The sequence below is a fragment of the Oncorhynchus nerka genome, linkage group LG1 (assembly GCF_034236695.1).
Source record: "Oncorhynchus nerka isolate Pitt River linkage group LG1, Oner_Uvic_2.0, whole genome shotgun sequence".
NCBI lineage: Eukaryota > Metazoa > Chordata > Actinopteri > Salmoniformes > Salmonidae > Oncorhynchus > Oncorhynchus nerka.
In genome coordinates, this window is record NC_088396.1 from 7,103,538 (window position 1) to 7,121,788 (window position 18,251).

The 18,251-nt window shown below is 44.4% G+C and overlaps 1 protein-coding gene across 1 annotated transcript in view; it reads left to right on the forward strand.

The window, feature by feature from the left end:
• The window catches only part of lmo7a (LIM domain 7a), a 60,777-nt gene that overhangs the window by 17,762 nt on the left and 24,764 nt on the right, over positions 1–18,251 (forward strand). Inside the window, 4 exon segments of the mRNA XM_065027074.1 lie at positions 9,119–9,424; positions 10,223–10,337; positions 16,510–16,671; positions 18,050–18,237. Of these exon segments, the coding sequence (XP_064883146.1) occupies positions 9,119–9,424; positions 10,223–10,337; positions 16,510–16,671; positions 18,050–18,237 (771 nt within the window).

The window sequence follows — 18,251 nt, forward strand, 5'->3', positions numbered from 1 at the left end:
TCATGTGTTTCCTCCGTTTGGATGACAAGAAACGAAAGCTTGATGCCTGGAAACCAACAAATTCGCCCTGGTATTCGATGTATAAATAATTGACTTATTTTACTGTTGTCATACCGACACTGTAATGCTGCGGGTGTCGTGGGTGTGGAGTCAGACGCAGGAGACAGAGAGTGCAATGCTGTGCGTCTTTAATTGCACCAACGCACCACAGGGTACTCACAATAGTAACGACCCCAAACACAGGGAATGAAAATGTACAACGGAAAAGTCACGACCAGGCACTAACACGTACCTCTACAACAGAGCCGAAGGTTACACTGAAATAATCCCGCACAACAACCAAGCGGGCCGGCTGTCTAATAAAGACAAACTAATCATACCTAAACAGGTGCTACCAATAAACATACAAGGAGGGGGAGGAAAGACAATCAGTGGCAGCTAATAGGCCGGTGATGACGACCGCCGAGCGCCACTCGTGACAGTACCCCCCTGACGCGCGGCTCCCGCAGCGCCGACACCGGCCTCGAGGTCGCCCGGAGGACGAGGTGCAGGGCGATCCGGATGAAGGCGATGGAAATCCCTCAACATGGATGGATCCAAGATGTCCCCCACCGGTACCCAGCACCTCTCCTCCGGGCCGTACCCCTCCCAGTCCACGAGGTACTGCAGGCCCCTCACCCGGCGTCTTGAGTCCAGAATGGCCCGGATCATGTACGCCGGGGACCCCTCGATGTCCAGAGGGGGGGGAGGGACCTCCAGCACCTCACTGTCCTGCAGGGGACCAGCTACCACCGGCCTGAGGAGAGACACATGAAACGAGGGGTTAATATGATAATAGGAAGGAAGTTGTAATCGATAACACACCTCGTTTATCCTCCTCAGGACTTTAAAGGGCCCTACACACTGAGGACCCAGCTTCCGGCAGGGCAAGTGGAGAGGTAGGTTTCGGGTCGAGAGCCAGACCCTGTCCCCCGGTACAAACACGGGGGCCTCACTGCGGTGGCGGTTAGCACTCCTCTTCTGCCGTCCACTCGCTTGTTGTAGAGATTCCTGGACGGCCCTCCAGGTGTCCTTGGAGCGCTGTACCCATTCCTCCACCGCAGGAGCCTCGGTCTGGCTCGGATGCCATGGTGCCAGGACCGGCTGGTACCCCAACACACACTGAAAAGGGGACACGTTAGTAGAGGAGTGGCGTAGTGAGTTCTGAGCCATTTCAGCCCAGGGAATGTAGCGTGCCCACTCCCCTGGCCGATCCTGGCAATACGACCGCAGAAACCTACCCACCTCCTGGTTCACTCTCTCCACCTGCCCATTACTCTCGGGGTGATAACCGGAGGTCAGGCTGACAGAGACCCCCAAGCGTTCCATGAACGCTCTCCATACCCGAGACGTGAATTGGGGGCCCCGATCAGAAACGATGTCCTCCGGCACCCCGTAGTGCCGAAAGACATGGGTGAATAACGCCTCCGCAGTCTGTAGGGCTGTAGGGATACCGGGCAACGGGAGGAGACGGCAGGACTTAGAGAACCGATCCACAATCACAAGAACCGTGGTGTTCCCCTGAGACGGCGGAAGATCGGTCAGGAAATCTATGGACAGATGTGACCATGGCCGCTGTGGAACGGGGAGGGGTTGTAACTTCCCTCTAGGAAGGTGCCTAGGAGCCTTCACTGAACAGGAGGAGACATAACCCTTAACATCCTTAGCCAAAGTAGGCCACCAATACCTCCCCTGAAGGCTCCCCACTGTCCTCGTCACCCCAGGGTGACCCGAGGAGGGTAGGACATGAGCCCACCGAATCAGCTTGTCCCGAACACCAAGCGGCACGTACCTTCGCCCCGCTGGACACTGAGGAGGAGCGGGTTCAGCCCGTAACGCCCGCTCGATATCTGAGTCCACCTCCCATACCACTGGTGCTACCAGCTTTGAGGCGGGAAGGATGGGAGCAGGTTCGGTGGACCCATCCTCCGTGTCGTAAAGGCGGGACAGTGCGTCAGCCTTTACGTTCTGGGAGCCCGGTCTATAAGACAAAGTAAACCGGAACCGGGTGAAGAATATGGCCCACCTTGCCTGACGTGGGTTAAGTCTCCTAGCTGCCCGAATATACTCCAGGTTCTGGTGGTCGGTCCAGATGAGAAAAGGGTGCTTAGCCCCCTCAAGCCAGTGTCTCCACACCTTCAGAACTCTAACCACCGCTAGCAACTCCCGGTCCCCCACATCATAGTTACGCTCCGCTGGGCTGAGCTTCCTTGAGAAGAAAGCACAGGGGCGGAGTTTTGGTGGCGTACCCGAGCACTGCGATAGCACGGCACCCACCCCAGCCTCGGACGCGTCCACCTCCACTATGAATGCTAGAGAGGGGTCCGGATGCGCCAACACGGGCGCATCAGTGAACAGCGCCTTCAACTTGTTGAACGCTCCGTTCGCCTCTGCTGACCACTGCAACCGCACCGGGCCCCCCTTCAGCAGTGAGGTAATGGGAGCCGCTATCTGGCCAAAACCCCGGATAAACCTCCGGTAGTAGTTGGCAAAACCCAAAAACCGCTGCACCTCCTTTACCGTAGTTGAGTCGGCCAATTACGCACGGCCCTAATGCGGTCGCCCTCCATCACTACCCCCGAGGTGGAAATGCGATATCCCAGAAAAGAGACGGCTCGTTTAGAGAACACGCATTTCTCAGCCTTGACGTATAGGTCATGCTCCAGCAGTCTACCAAGCACCTTGCGCACCAGAGACACATGCGCGGTGTAAGTGGCCGAGTAGATCAGAATGTCATCGATATAAACAACCACTCCCTGCCCGCACAGGTCCCTGAGAATCTCGTCTACAAAGGATTGAAAAACGGCTGGAGCATTTTTTAACCCATACGGCATGACGAGGTACTCATAGTGGCCTGATGTGGTACTAAATGCGGTTTTCCACTCGTCTCCCTTCCGAATACGCACCAGACTATACGCGCTCCTGAGATCCATTTTTGTGAAGAACTGCGCTCCGTGGAATGATTCCACCGCCGTAGCGATGAGAGGTAGAGGGTAACTATACCCCACTGTGATGGCGTTTAGACCTCTATAATCAATACACAGACGCAAACCTCCCTCCTTTTCCTCACAAAAAGAAACTCGAGGAGACGGGTGAAATGGAGGGTTTAATGTACCCCTGTCCCAGCGACTCCGTGACATATGTCTCCATTGCCAACGTCTCCTCCTGGGACAGCGGGTACACGTGACTCTTGGGAAGCGCAGCGTCTACCTGGAGATCTATCGTACAATCCCTTCCTGGTCGATAAGGTGGTAATTTAGTCGCTTTCACTTTACTGAAAGCGATTGCCAAATCGACATACTCGGGGGGAATGCACACCGTGGAACCCTGGTCTGGACTCTCCACCGACGTAGCACCGATGGAAACTCCCAAACACCTTCCAGAACACTCCTCTGACCACCCCTGGAGAACCCCCTGTTTCCACGAAATTTTAGGATTGTGCCGGGCCAGCCAGGGAGTCCCCAGCACCACTGGAAACGCAGGCGAATCAATAATAAAAAAACTGATACGCTCCCTATGATTCCCCTGCGTCACCATGTCCAGTGGGACCGTGGTCTCCTGACCATCCCTGACCCTAATGGCCGGCTATCTAGGGAGTGCACGGGAAAGGAGAATCTATCGGCACCAGCGGAACCCCTAACTTAAGGGCGAGTCCGCGATCCATAAAGTTCCCAGCTGCGCCTGAATCGACTAGCGCCCTATGCTGGGAAGAGGGAAAAAAGTGAAGAAAAAAGGTCAAGACAAACATGTGGCCAACAGGGGGTTCTGGGTGAGTTTGATGCAGACTCACCTGGGATGATCGAGAAGCGTTCCGCCTGCCATCTCTACTCCCAGACGGACCCCCCCAGCACCGATCAGACGTGTGTCCTCTCCGACCACAGATGGTGCAGGGAAGGCCTCCTCCTCCGGTACCCCTCGGCGCAGCCCCTCCCAACTCCATCGGAATGGGAGCGGAGGGGCTGGGTGGTGGAACGCACAGGACCCTCTCTGAACGCCCGCGGGCAGCCAGCAGATTGTCCAGTCGAATGGACATGTCAATCAGCTGATCCAGTGACAGAGTGGTGTCCCGACACGCTAACTCCCGGCGGATGTCCTCTCGGAGACTACACCTGTAGTGGTCCATAAGGGCCCTGTCGTTCCACCCAGATCCGGCTGCCAAGGTCCGGAACTCCAGCGCGTAATCCTGGGCGCTCCTCCTCTCCTGCCTGAGATGAAAAAGTCATTCTCCCACCGCTCGGCCGTCTAGAGGGTGATCAAACACGGCACGGAAGCGGAGGGAAAACTCTGGGTAGTGCTCCCGCGCTGAGTCTGGGCCATTCCAGACTGCGTTCGCCCACTCCAGAGCACGACCCGTGAGGCAGGAGATGAGGACACTCACCCTCTCCGCTCCTGAGGGAGTGGGTCTAACGGTGGCCAGGTATAGCTCCAGCTGAAGCAGAAACTCCTGGCAACCCGACGCCGCTCCATCGTAAGCCCTCGGTAGCGTCAGTGCTGGAGTCGAGTGATGGGGAGTCCGGAGCCGTGGGTGCCGAAGGTGGAGAGAGGAGACCACTCCTCTCCCATCGGTCCATTCTCTCCATTACTTGATCCATCGCGGATCCGATCCGATGGAGAACGGTGGTGTGGTGGAGAACCCGTTCCTCCATCGATGGGAGAGGGTTGGCTGCTGCTCCTGCTGACTCCATTCAATTTGATTTAGGTGCGGGATTCTGTAATGCTGCGGGTGTCGTGGGTGTGGAGTCAGACGCAGGAGACAGAGAGTGCAATGCTGTGCGTCTTTAATTGCACCAACGCACCACAGGGTACTCACAATAGTAACGACCCCAAACACAGGGAATGAAAATGTACAACGGAAAAGTCACGACCAGGCACTAACACGTACCTCTACAACAGAGCCGAAGGTTACACTGAAATAATCCCGCACAACAACCAAGCGGGCCGGCTGTCTAATAAAGACAAACTAATCATACCTAAACAGGTGCTACCAATAAACATACAAGGAGGGGGAGGAAAGACAATCAGTGGCAGCTAATAGGCCGGTAATGACGACCGCCGAGCGCCACTCATGACAGACACTTATATTCATAATACCATTATTGTTTTTGTGCTGATTTTCACCATTAAGCACACTTGACGCTTATAATGATGTTTTCGGCATTTGACAGCATGTAATGAATGTTTTATATTTTATTTCTGCGTTTTGGGTAGCGCCGGCTACCGCAAAATCTGTTGTTTGAGGTATTTTTTGTATTTTGTCGTTGTAAAAATAAGCTGTCACTATTTTTCCAATATGTATGCTTTCTGTTTCATAGTTGTAACAAAGGCAGTGTAACGGCGTTCGTCTGTTGTTGAAAGAGAGTCGGACCGAAATGCAGCGTGGTGGTTACTCATGTTACTTTAATGAAGAAAAACGGAACGATACATGAAATAACTTATAACTACGAAAACAACAAACGGAACGTGAAACCTAATACAGCCTATCTGGTGAACACTACACAAAGACAGGAACAATCACCCACAAATTACAAAGTGAAACTCAGGCTACCTAAATACGGTTCCCAATCCGAGACAACGAGAATCACCTGACTCTGATTGAGAACCGCCTCAGGCAGCCAAGCCTAACTAGACACACCCCTAATCATACACAATCCCAATGCTATAAAACCCCAATACGAACACAACACATAACCCATGTCACACCCTGGCCTGACCAAAATATATAACGAAAACACAAAACATTATGACCAAGGCGTGACAGGCAGTCTATAAATACAATATATTAAACACCAGAAGTCTTGTTTTTTGTTGTTGTTGTGTGTTTTATTTATTATAGCCTACAGTAACAAAATAATGGAAATGCTATTGTTATTTTTAAAAAAAAATAGTGTTCTAATATTACCTAAGACCTTCATAAACACTACCAAATCATTATTTTTGCGATAACATATATGTAATAATTCCACTGTTAATAATGTGTTGTTGCATTTACCTGTCACTGAGGAAACGGTGCGACTAAGGAATAGATTAGTTTTCCACTAGTAATTACCAGTTTGAGGGCTGTTGAAGTGGATTTTTCCCAGTCATATGTGTTAAATTCCCACTTCCCACTTGGTTACAAACACACCATGACCCTGCATTCTTCAGTGCCAGATGCACACTTGTGATTCTCATAAAAGGTGTCTAGCATGGTACTCCGGGGTAATGTGATGGGCTGTCACTGTTAAAGATCCAATTCAGATGATTTTTATCTCTATATCAAATCATTTATGGGTAACAATTGTGATTTGTTTTAAAGTAAAATGGTTAAAAAAATATATATATAATAGGGCAATTTCTCAAGCAAGAACTTCTCCAGGATTGTCTGGTCTGAGTGGGAAGTAAACTAGCTTTCATTGGCATAGCGGTTTCTTATTGGTCTAACTAATTTACAACCTGGTGTTGTCACCAGACAGGCCAAATCCCGTCAAAACAGGCAGACATTTCAGGGGGTCTTTTAAAACAGGTTGTATGGTCTTTTAAAACAGGTCTTATGTTAAAAGGACATTAACATAATTTTCACAATTTCACAGTATTATTTTCTCACACATAGTGTGAAAATATATATAAAGCACAGGGAAATCATGTTTTTGACTGCAATGGGCCTTTGAGTAAGCACAACAATTCATTGAAAACTTTGGCTTGCTTATATAGAGCGAGTACTACCTGTTTGCTGAAGTGGCTGCACAGGGGATGTTTGTAAAGTGGCTGGAGCACTTCCACCAGGCGCATATCCCCGGCTATAAACCAAAGACTGTAACAAATGTACAAAATAGCTCTTGTAATGTCTTTGGCCTGGTCAGTTTCTTTGCATTTCCGTCTTGCTCCAGTATACTGGGGTGATGTCAGTGTAGATGTGTCAACATACTTGAGGTGCCATTCTTGTTGAGCGTGGGGATATACTGTCAATGTTTAATCCACAGCCATTGTAATCTACTGCGCCTCACAAAAGGACAGTTTAAAATGCACCAATTAAGATTACAATTTTGATTAAACGTGGTGCGTCAACCTAATTAACATAATACAACATTCTCACACACTCCGTCAGTTAAAAAAATAATTTTAAAAATAATTTGACCTTTATTTAACTAGGCAAGTCAGTTAAGAACAAATTCTTATTTACAATGACAGCCTACCGGGGAACAGTGGGTTAACTGCCTCGTTCAGGGGCAGAACAAGAAATTGTTACTTTTCAGCTCGGGGATTCGATCCAGTAACAGAAAGGTTACTGGCCCAACGCGCTAACCACTAGGTTACCTGCGGCTCTGACAGTTTATGCTAGAAATATCCATTTTTTGCAGGGATGCATCTCTTTTTATTTATTTTTTATTTTTTGAATTTGACCCCTTTTTCTCCCCAATTTCGTGGTATCCAATTGTTGTAGTAGCTACTATCTTGTCTCATCGCTACAACTCCCGTACGGGCTCGGGAGAGACGAAGGTTGAAAGTCATGCATCCTCCGATACACAACCCAACCAGCGGTACTGCTTCTTAACACAGCGCGCATCCAACCCGGAAGCCAGCCGCACAAATGTGTCGGAGGGTACACCGTGCACCTGGGAACCTTGGTTAGCATCTCAATCCACCGCATCTGCCAATGTCGCACTTCCACATCTGGGGTGAAAGGTGGCAGAGCTAGAGCGGTGTTTGTCAGACCATGAAATATCTCAAAAATTGGTCTCAATGCAAAAATGACTGTAGCATCCGAATGGTTTGGCCTACAAACTATTATGACCACCCTATGGAAATGGGAGACTCTCATAAACACGATGCCGTTTTTCCTCACCCAAAAGTTTCACGGGACTCGTCTGAAGGTAACCTTCGGGAAGTATTCAGGCCACTTGACTTTTTCCACATTTTGTTACCTTACAGCCTTAATCTACACACAATGCCCCATAATGACAAAGCGAAACAGGTTTTTAGACATTTTTGCAAATTGATTAAATATGGAAAACAGAAATACCATATTTACATAAGTATTCAGACCCTTTGATATGAGATTTGAAGTTGAGCTCAGGTGCATCCAGTTTCCATTGATCATCCTTGACGTGTTCCTACAACTTGATTGGAGTCCACCTGTGCTCTATTCCTTTTTAACCTAAAAAACTCCCTAGTCATTGCCTATGAAAACCATACCCATAGCATGATACAGCCACCACCATGCTTGAAAACATGAAGAGTGATGTTGGATTTGCCCAACGCTTTGAATTCAGGACACATTTTATGCAGTTTTACTTTTTAGTGCCTTGTTGCGAACAGGATGCATGTTTAGGAATATTTGTATTCTGTACAGACTTCCTTCTTCTCACTCTGTCATTTATGTTAGTATTGTGGAGTAACTACAATGTTGTTGATCCATCCTCAGTTTTCTCCTATCACAGCCATTTAACTCTGTCAGTCACCAATGGCCCCATGGTGAAATACTTGAGTGGTTTGCTTTCTCTCGGGCAACTGAGTTAGGAAGGCTGCCTGTGTCTTTGTAGTGACTGGGTATATTGATACCCCATCCAAAGTGTAATTAGTAACTTCACTGTGCTCAAAGGGATATTCATTGTCAGCTTTTTCTTTTGACCCATTTCCCAATTTGTGCCCTCCTTTGCGAGGCATTGGAAAACCTTGGTGTTTGTGGTTGAGTCTATGTTTATAATTTCACTGCTCAACTGAGAGACCTTACAGATAATTGTATGTGTGTGGTACACAAATGAAATAGTCATTCAAAAACCATTTTAAACACTATTATTGCACACAGAATGAGTCTATGCAACTTATGTGACTTCTTAAACAATGTTTTATTCCTGAACTTACAGTATTTAGGCTTTCCATAACACAGGGATTGAATGCTTATTGACTGTAGACATTTCAACTTTTCATTTTGAATGAATTTGTAAAAAATTCTAAAAACACAATTCCCCTTTGACGTTATGGGGTATTGTAGGCCAGTGACACAAAATGTCAATTTAATATATTTTTTAAAGGCTGTAAAAGGTCTGAAGGATCTGTAAATATAGGCTCCTTGTTAACCATATAAATATTGACTCCTCAGAAAAGTGTGAACGGCGAGATGGATGTCACCCAGAAGTCGTCGGCCCCCAGCCGCTATAGCCAGGTCATGACCTCCGAGGACGAGGCACGTTCCCACTCCAACTCTGCCAACAGCAGTGGAGGAGAGGAAGAGGAGGAGGAAGAAGAAAAGAGAGAGAGGGTAAGGGGAGTGAACCCCACACTGGTCCCTACCCTGGCCCCCTCTCCTGTCCCTCCTCAGGCCAGGAGTCCTTTCACTGCACTCCAGCCCCCGAAAGTGGCCTCCTCAGCCCCGGTCGGTCCTGTACCTGCAAAGGACACAAACAAGGTAGGCTTAGATTTTGGTTGCTATCAACCCCCCCCCCCCCAAACAAAAAAAAACACTGAACTAAACTTAAACAACTTAAACCAAATATAAAGTATGTCGAAAAAATATCTTGGCCTATATATTTTTTTTATGATATCATCTTTGAGAACACCAAAATAAAGCTAAACAGTCAGGGGAATCAAAAATTCCCTAAACAATGAATTTAACAGTATTGTTTTTTTTATTAAGTTTGAGCAAAATAACACAGCATTAGCCATGGCAAAATGCATAGATTTGCAGGAAATTATATTTAAAACTGCTAAATCTTTTCTCAGCTACATGGCGGAATGTGTAGAATTTCTGGAAATTGGCTTAAAGTTTTATGTTTTAAACATGAAGATGGGGGGGGCCTCTAAAATGTTCAAACGAATTCATCCGCGCCGACTGCGCCCATTGCCACGCCACTAGCCAGGAAAAAACCTGATTAGGCAGATCAGTATTTTTCAGAGCAAACTTGAGTGAGTGACTACGATTTACACTGGATACTGCATGCATACTGTACTATGTAGTAGTGATGTGGGGGGGAATAGTTACGTATCAAGATATTATTTTTTACAATATATCGTATTGTTTTGGCAATATCGTGAGGTCTCGGGCAATTCCCAGCCCTTCTGTGCAGCTAGTGCGAGAGACAGTAGGAGTGATGCTTGCCATTGTCAGACTGCAATTAATAATTCATAGTGAAGACCAAATGTTATCAGTTCCCTGGCTTGGAACACAGCCTAACATTCTTAATGAGTGTGTTTGTGTGTTGTGTAGGAGAGCTACGCTGACATGCGGATCAGTCTCAACCAGAAGCCCAACAGCAGTCGAGACTTTGGCTTCCAGACTGAGTGGGACTCCACTGGAGCACACGTCACCTCCATCCAACCAGGTAAACACACACACACACACACACACACACACACACACACACACACACACACACACACACACACACACACACACACACCACAAACACACCACACACACACACACGGTGACAACTTCCACATTATATACTGTAGTGTTTTTGCAGACATGACTGAAGTATCTTTAGAATTCACTATAGTGTTTTGCGGACATGACTAGTGTGTTGTAGTAACACCTGCTGACTAGGGTTAGCTAAAATGGCAGACCAGACTATGCCAGTTACTGTTTAATGAGGGGAACACCTCAACCAGAACATAAGATACCTGTTCATGACAGACCACCTATTGAGTTGGCACACCAAAATGACTTCTCAGATCAGTCACACTGGATAGCACTGTTGTATTTCAGAAAGCTTTCAGAGATTCAGCTGACCAAGTTCACACAAGATGACAAAAACAGTGACAAACAATACTGTACTTCTGAGGGTAGGAAATAAAGAACAGTTAACCACTGTATTTGCATAAACAATAGAAATACATATTACTTTACTTAAAGACAGACTTTCACATGAGTACAGTAGACAGGGAAGAGGTAAGGGGGCAGGGGATCTTCATGAGGGGGAATCGAGTCTACGACATTAAAAAGGGCACTTACAACAACGAAAGGAACGTACAGTAATATCAGGCAAGTAACTATTCCGATTTTGGGTAATTTTACAACATGACATTCAACAGTTGTGACACGACAACAGTTATTTTTTAATTTTACCTTTATTTAACTAGGCAAGTCAGTTAAGAACAAATTCTTACTTTCAATGACGGCCTAGGAACAATGGGTTAACTGCCTCGTTCAGGGGCAGAATGACAGATTTGTACCTTGTCAGCTTGGGGATTCGATCTTGCAACCTTTCGGTTACTAGCCCAACACTCTCACCTCTAGGCTACCCTGCCGCCCCAAATGTACTTATAACATCCAGTGCAGTTGGGGCAGAGGTCAGTTGTGAGTGAATGTATGTATCAATGTCCTCTGTTTTTAGTCTATGCAGTATAATGGACTGACTAGTTCAAATGTGTGTGATGTGAGAATGTATGTGTACGTGATCCTTTTAATATAAGGTGATGCCAAATAAAAATGTCCATCCTGGATGGACAGTTTTATTCTATTCTACATGACAGATTTGATACCATTGATTTGATTCTATTCCAGCCATTACAATGAGCCCTGTATTTCAGTCAGGCACTGCTGGTGTTCTTCAGTTCGTGAGCTAGTGGGACCCGATGGGACCAAGTAACAGAGCATGTGACAGGCCTTATGTAGGGCAGCCTCTATCTGGGTCAGATCTGCTGGCCCTGTCTCTCTCTAGCCTATATATATGTACTAAGGAATCACTTGGCTATCGCTGCACCACTGTTAAGAAAAAGGTACTGATGCCACTCTGTGCACAAAATGGTGGAATTTCTAGTTTCTAGTTATGGTAACGGTGATGTTCGCATTCATGCTTATACTGTAGGTTAGGTTTTCCCTAATTTGCTACGGGAGTAGCTGTCACCTGTTGTCATACCACCCCATCAGTGCAGATGAGGGAAGGAGACAAGAAGCAGAAGCCACTTTAAATAATTGAGATGGTTTATTGCAATCACTGCCTTGTCCTATCTCGGGCATGTCTTTTATAAAAAATATATAATGTAAATTAATGTATTGAATATTCTAAACATACAATATACTTGCAGTGAAGCCGCTCAATAACTACATCATACCAGTCATCCAACAACTACATCATACCAGCCATCCAACAACTACATCATACCAGTCATCCAACAACTACATCACACCAGTCATCCAACAACTACATCATACCAGTCATCCAACAACTACATCATACCAGTCATCCAACAACTACACCACACCAGCCATCCAACAACTACATCATACCAGCCATCCAACAACTACATCACACCAGTCATCCAACAACTACATCATACCAGTCATCCAACAACTACATCATACCAGTCATCCAACAACTACATCATACCAGTCATCCAACAACTACATCATACCAGTCATCCAACAACTACATCATACCAGTCATCCAACAACTACATCATACCAGTCATCCAACAGATTCCCATTCAGAGCGACACACAGAAGCATCCAGGGTCAATGCCCTGCTCAAGGGCACATTGACAGATCTCCCACCAGGCCAGAAAATGTGAACCCGAACCCTCCAAGATCCCCCCACAGTTCCCCAATAGCTGTCCCTCAACCATTCGAGACCCCTCCCACAGTCCCCCCCCCCCAATAAGAAAAATCTAAAATACTGTTAATTCCATTCCCCACCCTCAAGAACCCCCCAATACACCAACAACCAAGAGAATGAACTAAAGAGAACAAAGGAAAAGACAGAAGAAAACATCAATGGAAAAACATTATAAAACTAAATAATACATTTAAATCAAAGGACATCAAGGACAACTAAAATCATAACAGCAATGCCAACTGTATATGTTTGTGTGCATGTCTGGCACTATTACATGTATGTGTGTGTTCTTTTATGTGTTTATTTGAATGAGAGTGTGTGTACATGCATGTGTACAAACACCTGCACGGCATCAGCCTCAGGCAAACCGGCATTAGTTGTAAAAACACTGCCCCTCAGTGTCACTCAAACATACTTTTATGTTATGTTTTATTTAGACTTTATTTTTTACTTTTATCTTTGACCATCATTCTATCTCCCAAACATCAACACTCCCACTTGTCTCCAATTCCACATACCAACTCTCAGCTTCCCTCAGCCCATCCCACCTATCTCTGCTGGCCACCCACTATGGGTTTTTACGCAACACATATCTTTCAACTATGCTGTGATGTTTAGGAAACAATTTCAATCTATCTAATTGAATAGAATCCACAGGTTGCAAGTTGAAGATGAATACTTTTACTAAGAGTATTAGTATATAAGTAATTGACTGACCTGGTCTCTCCAGATCTCCTAACAGTACTATTTCTAGGGTCAATTTTAGATCAATGCTATGCATTCTCAGCCATTTCTGAACCTGAGACCAGAAACAGGCTACCTGAGGGCAATAACAAAATAAATGGTCTATTGATTCTGTATCCTCACAACAAAATCTGCAGAGCTTCGATGATTTTAAGCCCCAAATATTCAACATTTTGTTGGTGGCAAAAAAATCTATAAAAGTCTTGAATCTTGCGTTGTTTTATATATCAATTCACACACCCTGTACCATGGAATCGGTACATCAAAAATCTCTTCCCAACTATTTTGCAATCTGTATGGTACAGTTGTCAACATCCTGGCCCTCAAATGAAACTGGTGTACTTTCCCATTTATGCTATTTTTATTCCTCTGCCAGTTTTGATCCTTTATATTGGGCAGACAGACCAGTTCCCTACCTCCTCTCGCTGCCACCTACCTCCTCCATTTTTGGGGTAATGCTGTAATCAATTGGTTGTACTCTTGGATTGCACAGACCTTTCAGTACAATTCTGATAACTCCATGAAGGACATAACTCTACCATTCCAATATACAATATAATTTAAGAACAAAATACCTTTAAAACATCTTTCCCATAAATACAGGTGTTTTATCAACCAACACATTTGAGTTCAGCCATAATATGTGTTGTAATATTTGTTCTATCTTTTCCGGGGGTGAAATTGAAATTGTAGCCAGCTCTGCAATGCTTGTTTGAAAAAGAGAGATACTTTGAAAAAAGTATCATTTTCAGTTAATTGAAAATGAGACATGGCAATCTGCACAAAGGCAAAAAGGCAATTTTTAAACAATGGATGAGCTTTTCTGATTAATCTACTTGAGAACTATTTAGGGTTCAAATAAAACTTTTGAATGAGTGAAGCTTTTAGAGAGAACTTTAGTGCTTTTATATTTAATAATCTCAACCCACCCAAATCATATTCATTATATAGATAGGCACGTTTTATTATGTCTGGTTTAGCGTCCCAGATAAAGTTAAATATTCTTTGCTCAAATAATTTGAAAAACAAATAATCAGGAGTAGGCAGCGCCATAAGTAAGTGAGTAAACTGAGATATGACTAAGTAGTTCATCAGGGCAATTTTTCCATAAAGAGACCTCTCCATGGTTGCAGGATCTTGTCTATTTTTACAAGTTTTTTAATTTAAATTCATTGTGGAGAGCTTATTTATATCTTTTGTGATATGAATACTGAGTATGTCTACTTCACCATCAGCCCATTTTATAGGTAAACTGCAGAGAAATGTAAAAGTTGTATTTTTTAATGATCCAATACGTAATATTGTACACTTATCAAAATTAGGTTTTAGTCCAGAGAGTACAGTAAAGTTATCTAGATCTTCAGTGAGACATTGCAGGGATCAAGCTTGCGGACTTAATATAAAACTTGAGTCATCGGCATACATGGACACTGTTGTTAAGGCTTGGATTTCTAATCCTCTAATGCTGTTATCGGCATACATGGACACTGTTCTTAAGGCTTGGATTTCTAATCCTCTAATGCTGTTATTGGCATACATGGACACTGTTCTTAAGCCTTGGATTTCTAATCCTCTAATGCTGTTATCGGCATACATGGACACTGTTCTTAAGCCTTGGATTTCTAATCCTCTAATGCTGTTATTGGCATACATGGACACTGTTCTTAAACCTTGGATTTCTAATCCTCTAATGCTGTTATTGGCATACATGGACACTGTTCTTAAGCCTTGGATTTCTAATCCTCTAATGCTGTTATTGGCATACATGGACACTGTTCTTAAGCCTTGGATTTCTAATCCTCTAATGCTGTTATCGGCATACATGGACACTGTTCTTAAGGCTTGGATTTCTAATCCTCTAATGCTGTTATTGGCATACATGGACACTGTTCTTAAGCCTTGGATTTCTAATCCTCTAATGCTGTTATTGGCATACATGGACACTGTTCTTAAGCCTTGGATTTCTAATCCTCTAATGCTGTTATTGGCATACATGGACACTGTTCTTAAGCCTTGGATTTCTAATCCTCTAATGCTGTTATCGGCATACATGGACACTGTTCTTCAGCCTTGGATTTCTAATCCTCTAATGCTGTTATTGGCATACATGGACACTGTTCTTAAGCCTTGGATTTCTAATCCTCTAATGTTGTTATCTGATTTTAGTAGCTAGCATTTCGATGGCCATAACGAATAGACATGGTGACAGCGGACACCCTTGTTTAACTCCTCTTGACAATTCAAAACTCTCTGAGAAGTAGCCGTTATTTACTATATTACACTTGGGGTTGCTATATATTATTTATTACCCATTTTATAAGAGAATTACCGAAATTGGAAAAATCCAGGCATTTATAAATAAAATCCAGTCTTACTTTATCAAATGCCTTTTCAAAATCCGCTATAAATACCATTCCTGGCTTCTTATATGTTACATGATGTTTTATTATTTCTAGTAGTTGTCGTATATTATCTCCAATGTATTGTCCATGTAAAAAACCTGTCTGATCAGCATGAACACAACCTGGTAAAACCCTTTTAATTCTGAGAGCTATGCATTTCGCTAGTATTTTTGCATCACCACATGAAGTGTAAGGGGCCTCCAGTTTTTTAGATAGACCGGGTCTTTATATTTACCATCTGGGTCTTGTTTTAATAATAGAGAAATCAGACCTTCCTACTGAGTACCTGACAGACTACCATTTCTATGGGAGTAGTTAAAACAAACTAGTAATGGAGCTTTTAGTATATCAAAAAATACTTGATATACCTCTCCCGGTATGCCATCAAGCCCTGGTGAAAGGATTTAATAATTGCCTCAAAAAGTTATTCCTCTGTAATTTGGCCTTCGCACTGATCTTTCTGTACATTTGTTAATTTTCCATTTTTATATTATTTGGAAAGAATTCCTTACCATAATCTTCCTTCAGTGGGGAGAGGATGAGACGGAAAAGAGAACATCTGCCTCAAAATATTATTCGGAGAATCATAGATGACTCTGTCTTTAGTAACGAGTTTCTGCAAATTATTTTCTCTGGCATGTCTTTCTATTGTGACATCTTACCCTTATCTTGAACTCTACATTGCTACTCTGACACCTGCCCTCTATCTCACCCCCTGTGCCCTCCACATTACATTATCTATATCAGAACCCTGTTTTTCTGACCTCTCTGCCCATCTCTGTGCCCCCCAGGCAGCCCAGCGGAGCTGTGCCAACTGCAGGTGGGAGACGAGGTGCTGGCGGTGAGCGGGCACAGGGTGGCAGAGATGAGCTACGGCGAGTGGAAGAGCAGCACAGAGCAGGCCCTGCAGCAGGGCAGCCTCACCATGGACATACGTCGCCACGGCAGGAACAGTGAGTAGACGACTGGAGAGAGAGAGTGTGCTGGCGTGTGTGCGTGTGCAAATGTCTGTGTGTGGTTGTTGGTTTGAGGCACGTCGAGAATTTGTATTTTTAGTGTCAGTGTTGTTTTTGTTTGTTGTGTTGGTAAACTATTGTGCCACATTGAATTGGTCAGTAAATTGTTGTGCTCAATTATTTCATGGCAGTTTAATTATAATTTCATTGTCTCAATAGTTTTCTAGTCTCTTCTGGGATAAAATCAAATCAAGTTTATTGATCGCGTACACAGATTTGTAGGTGTTATAGCAGGTGCAGCAAAATGCTTGTTACTAGCTCCAATAGCACCGTAGAATGTCTAGCAAATACAATACAAATACACAATCAAAAATCTAATCAAGAAATGTCAAAACGAGTCCTATTAACAATTCAAAGTAGATATATTCGAGTGAGCAGTGTCACAGTTCAGAATATAAATATGTGGTCTGTATAGACAGTATATCATTTGGAAAAGAAAAGGGTATGCCCAGTAATAGGTATAGTAGAATGATCTATCTCAAGAATACAGTATATACATCCACAGTGATTAAACAACAGTATATTAACAGTATATGAAGTCACCAGTGTTCAATGTCTCTACAGTATACACATGGGGCGTTAGTCTCAAGGTGCAGGACAGAGTACCGGGCAGGTAGCCGTTAGTGATGGCTGTTCAACAGCCTGGTGATAGAAGCTGTTTCTCAGTCCCGGCTCTGATGCACCTGTACCATCTCTGTCTGCTAGATGGTAGCAGAGTGAACAGACCGCGGCTTGGGTGGCTGAGGTCCTTAAGGATAACCTTTTAGTTATATTTTAGTGATATGGGAGCTCAGTTTTGACTGTCTGTCTGTTTTACTTTTCGTCTGCCTGTGTTTCTTCTGTTTCTTTCTTCCCTTCTCTGTCTGTTTGTGTGTGTTTGTTTCTGAATGTTTATCTCTGTCTGTTTCTGTGAGTATGTTTTCCCCAACAGGCTTACACATGCTATTATAACACGATTACACCACCGAAACATTAATCAGTCTATTACGTTGCATAATAGACACTTTTGCAGGAGAGCGTGTGAGCCTGTTGGTAAATCCTAGGGGTTTGTAGATTGTGCATGGGTTGGGAAGGTGGTTTCTAAATCCTCCCGCTGTTCTTTAGAATAACAAAACAATCTTATTTTCCCTTCCAAGCTGTGGCGTCTGTACTTTGTCCTATAGTTGTATAGTAGTACTTTTAAAGTACCTTTCCTAATATTGTGCTTTCACGCACACACACATACTCTCTCTTACACACATACATTGTCTTCCACTCTCTCTCACACACACCCCCCTTTGATTCTTTGCCATTGTCATGTGTCTGCGATGTTCAGACTGGGACAGAGACCTACCTTCCCTGCCGTGCAAAAGCCATAAGACCATCAATCTGACCAGTATGAATCATCATCCAACACTTATAGGTTCCCCCAACACAGCCACGGTTAACTCAACCACCAGCTTGGCTTTCACATCTCAGGGATCCATAGAAACCACCAAGGAAATCGCCATCCAACAAATCGTTGTGAGTTTTACACG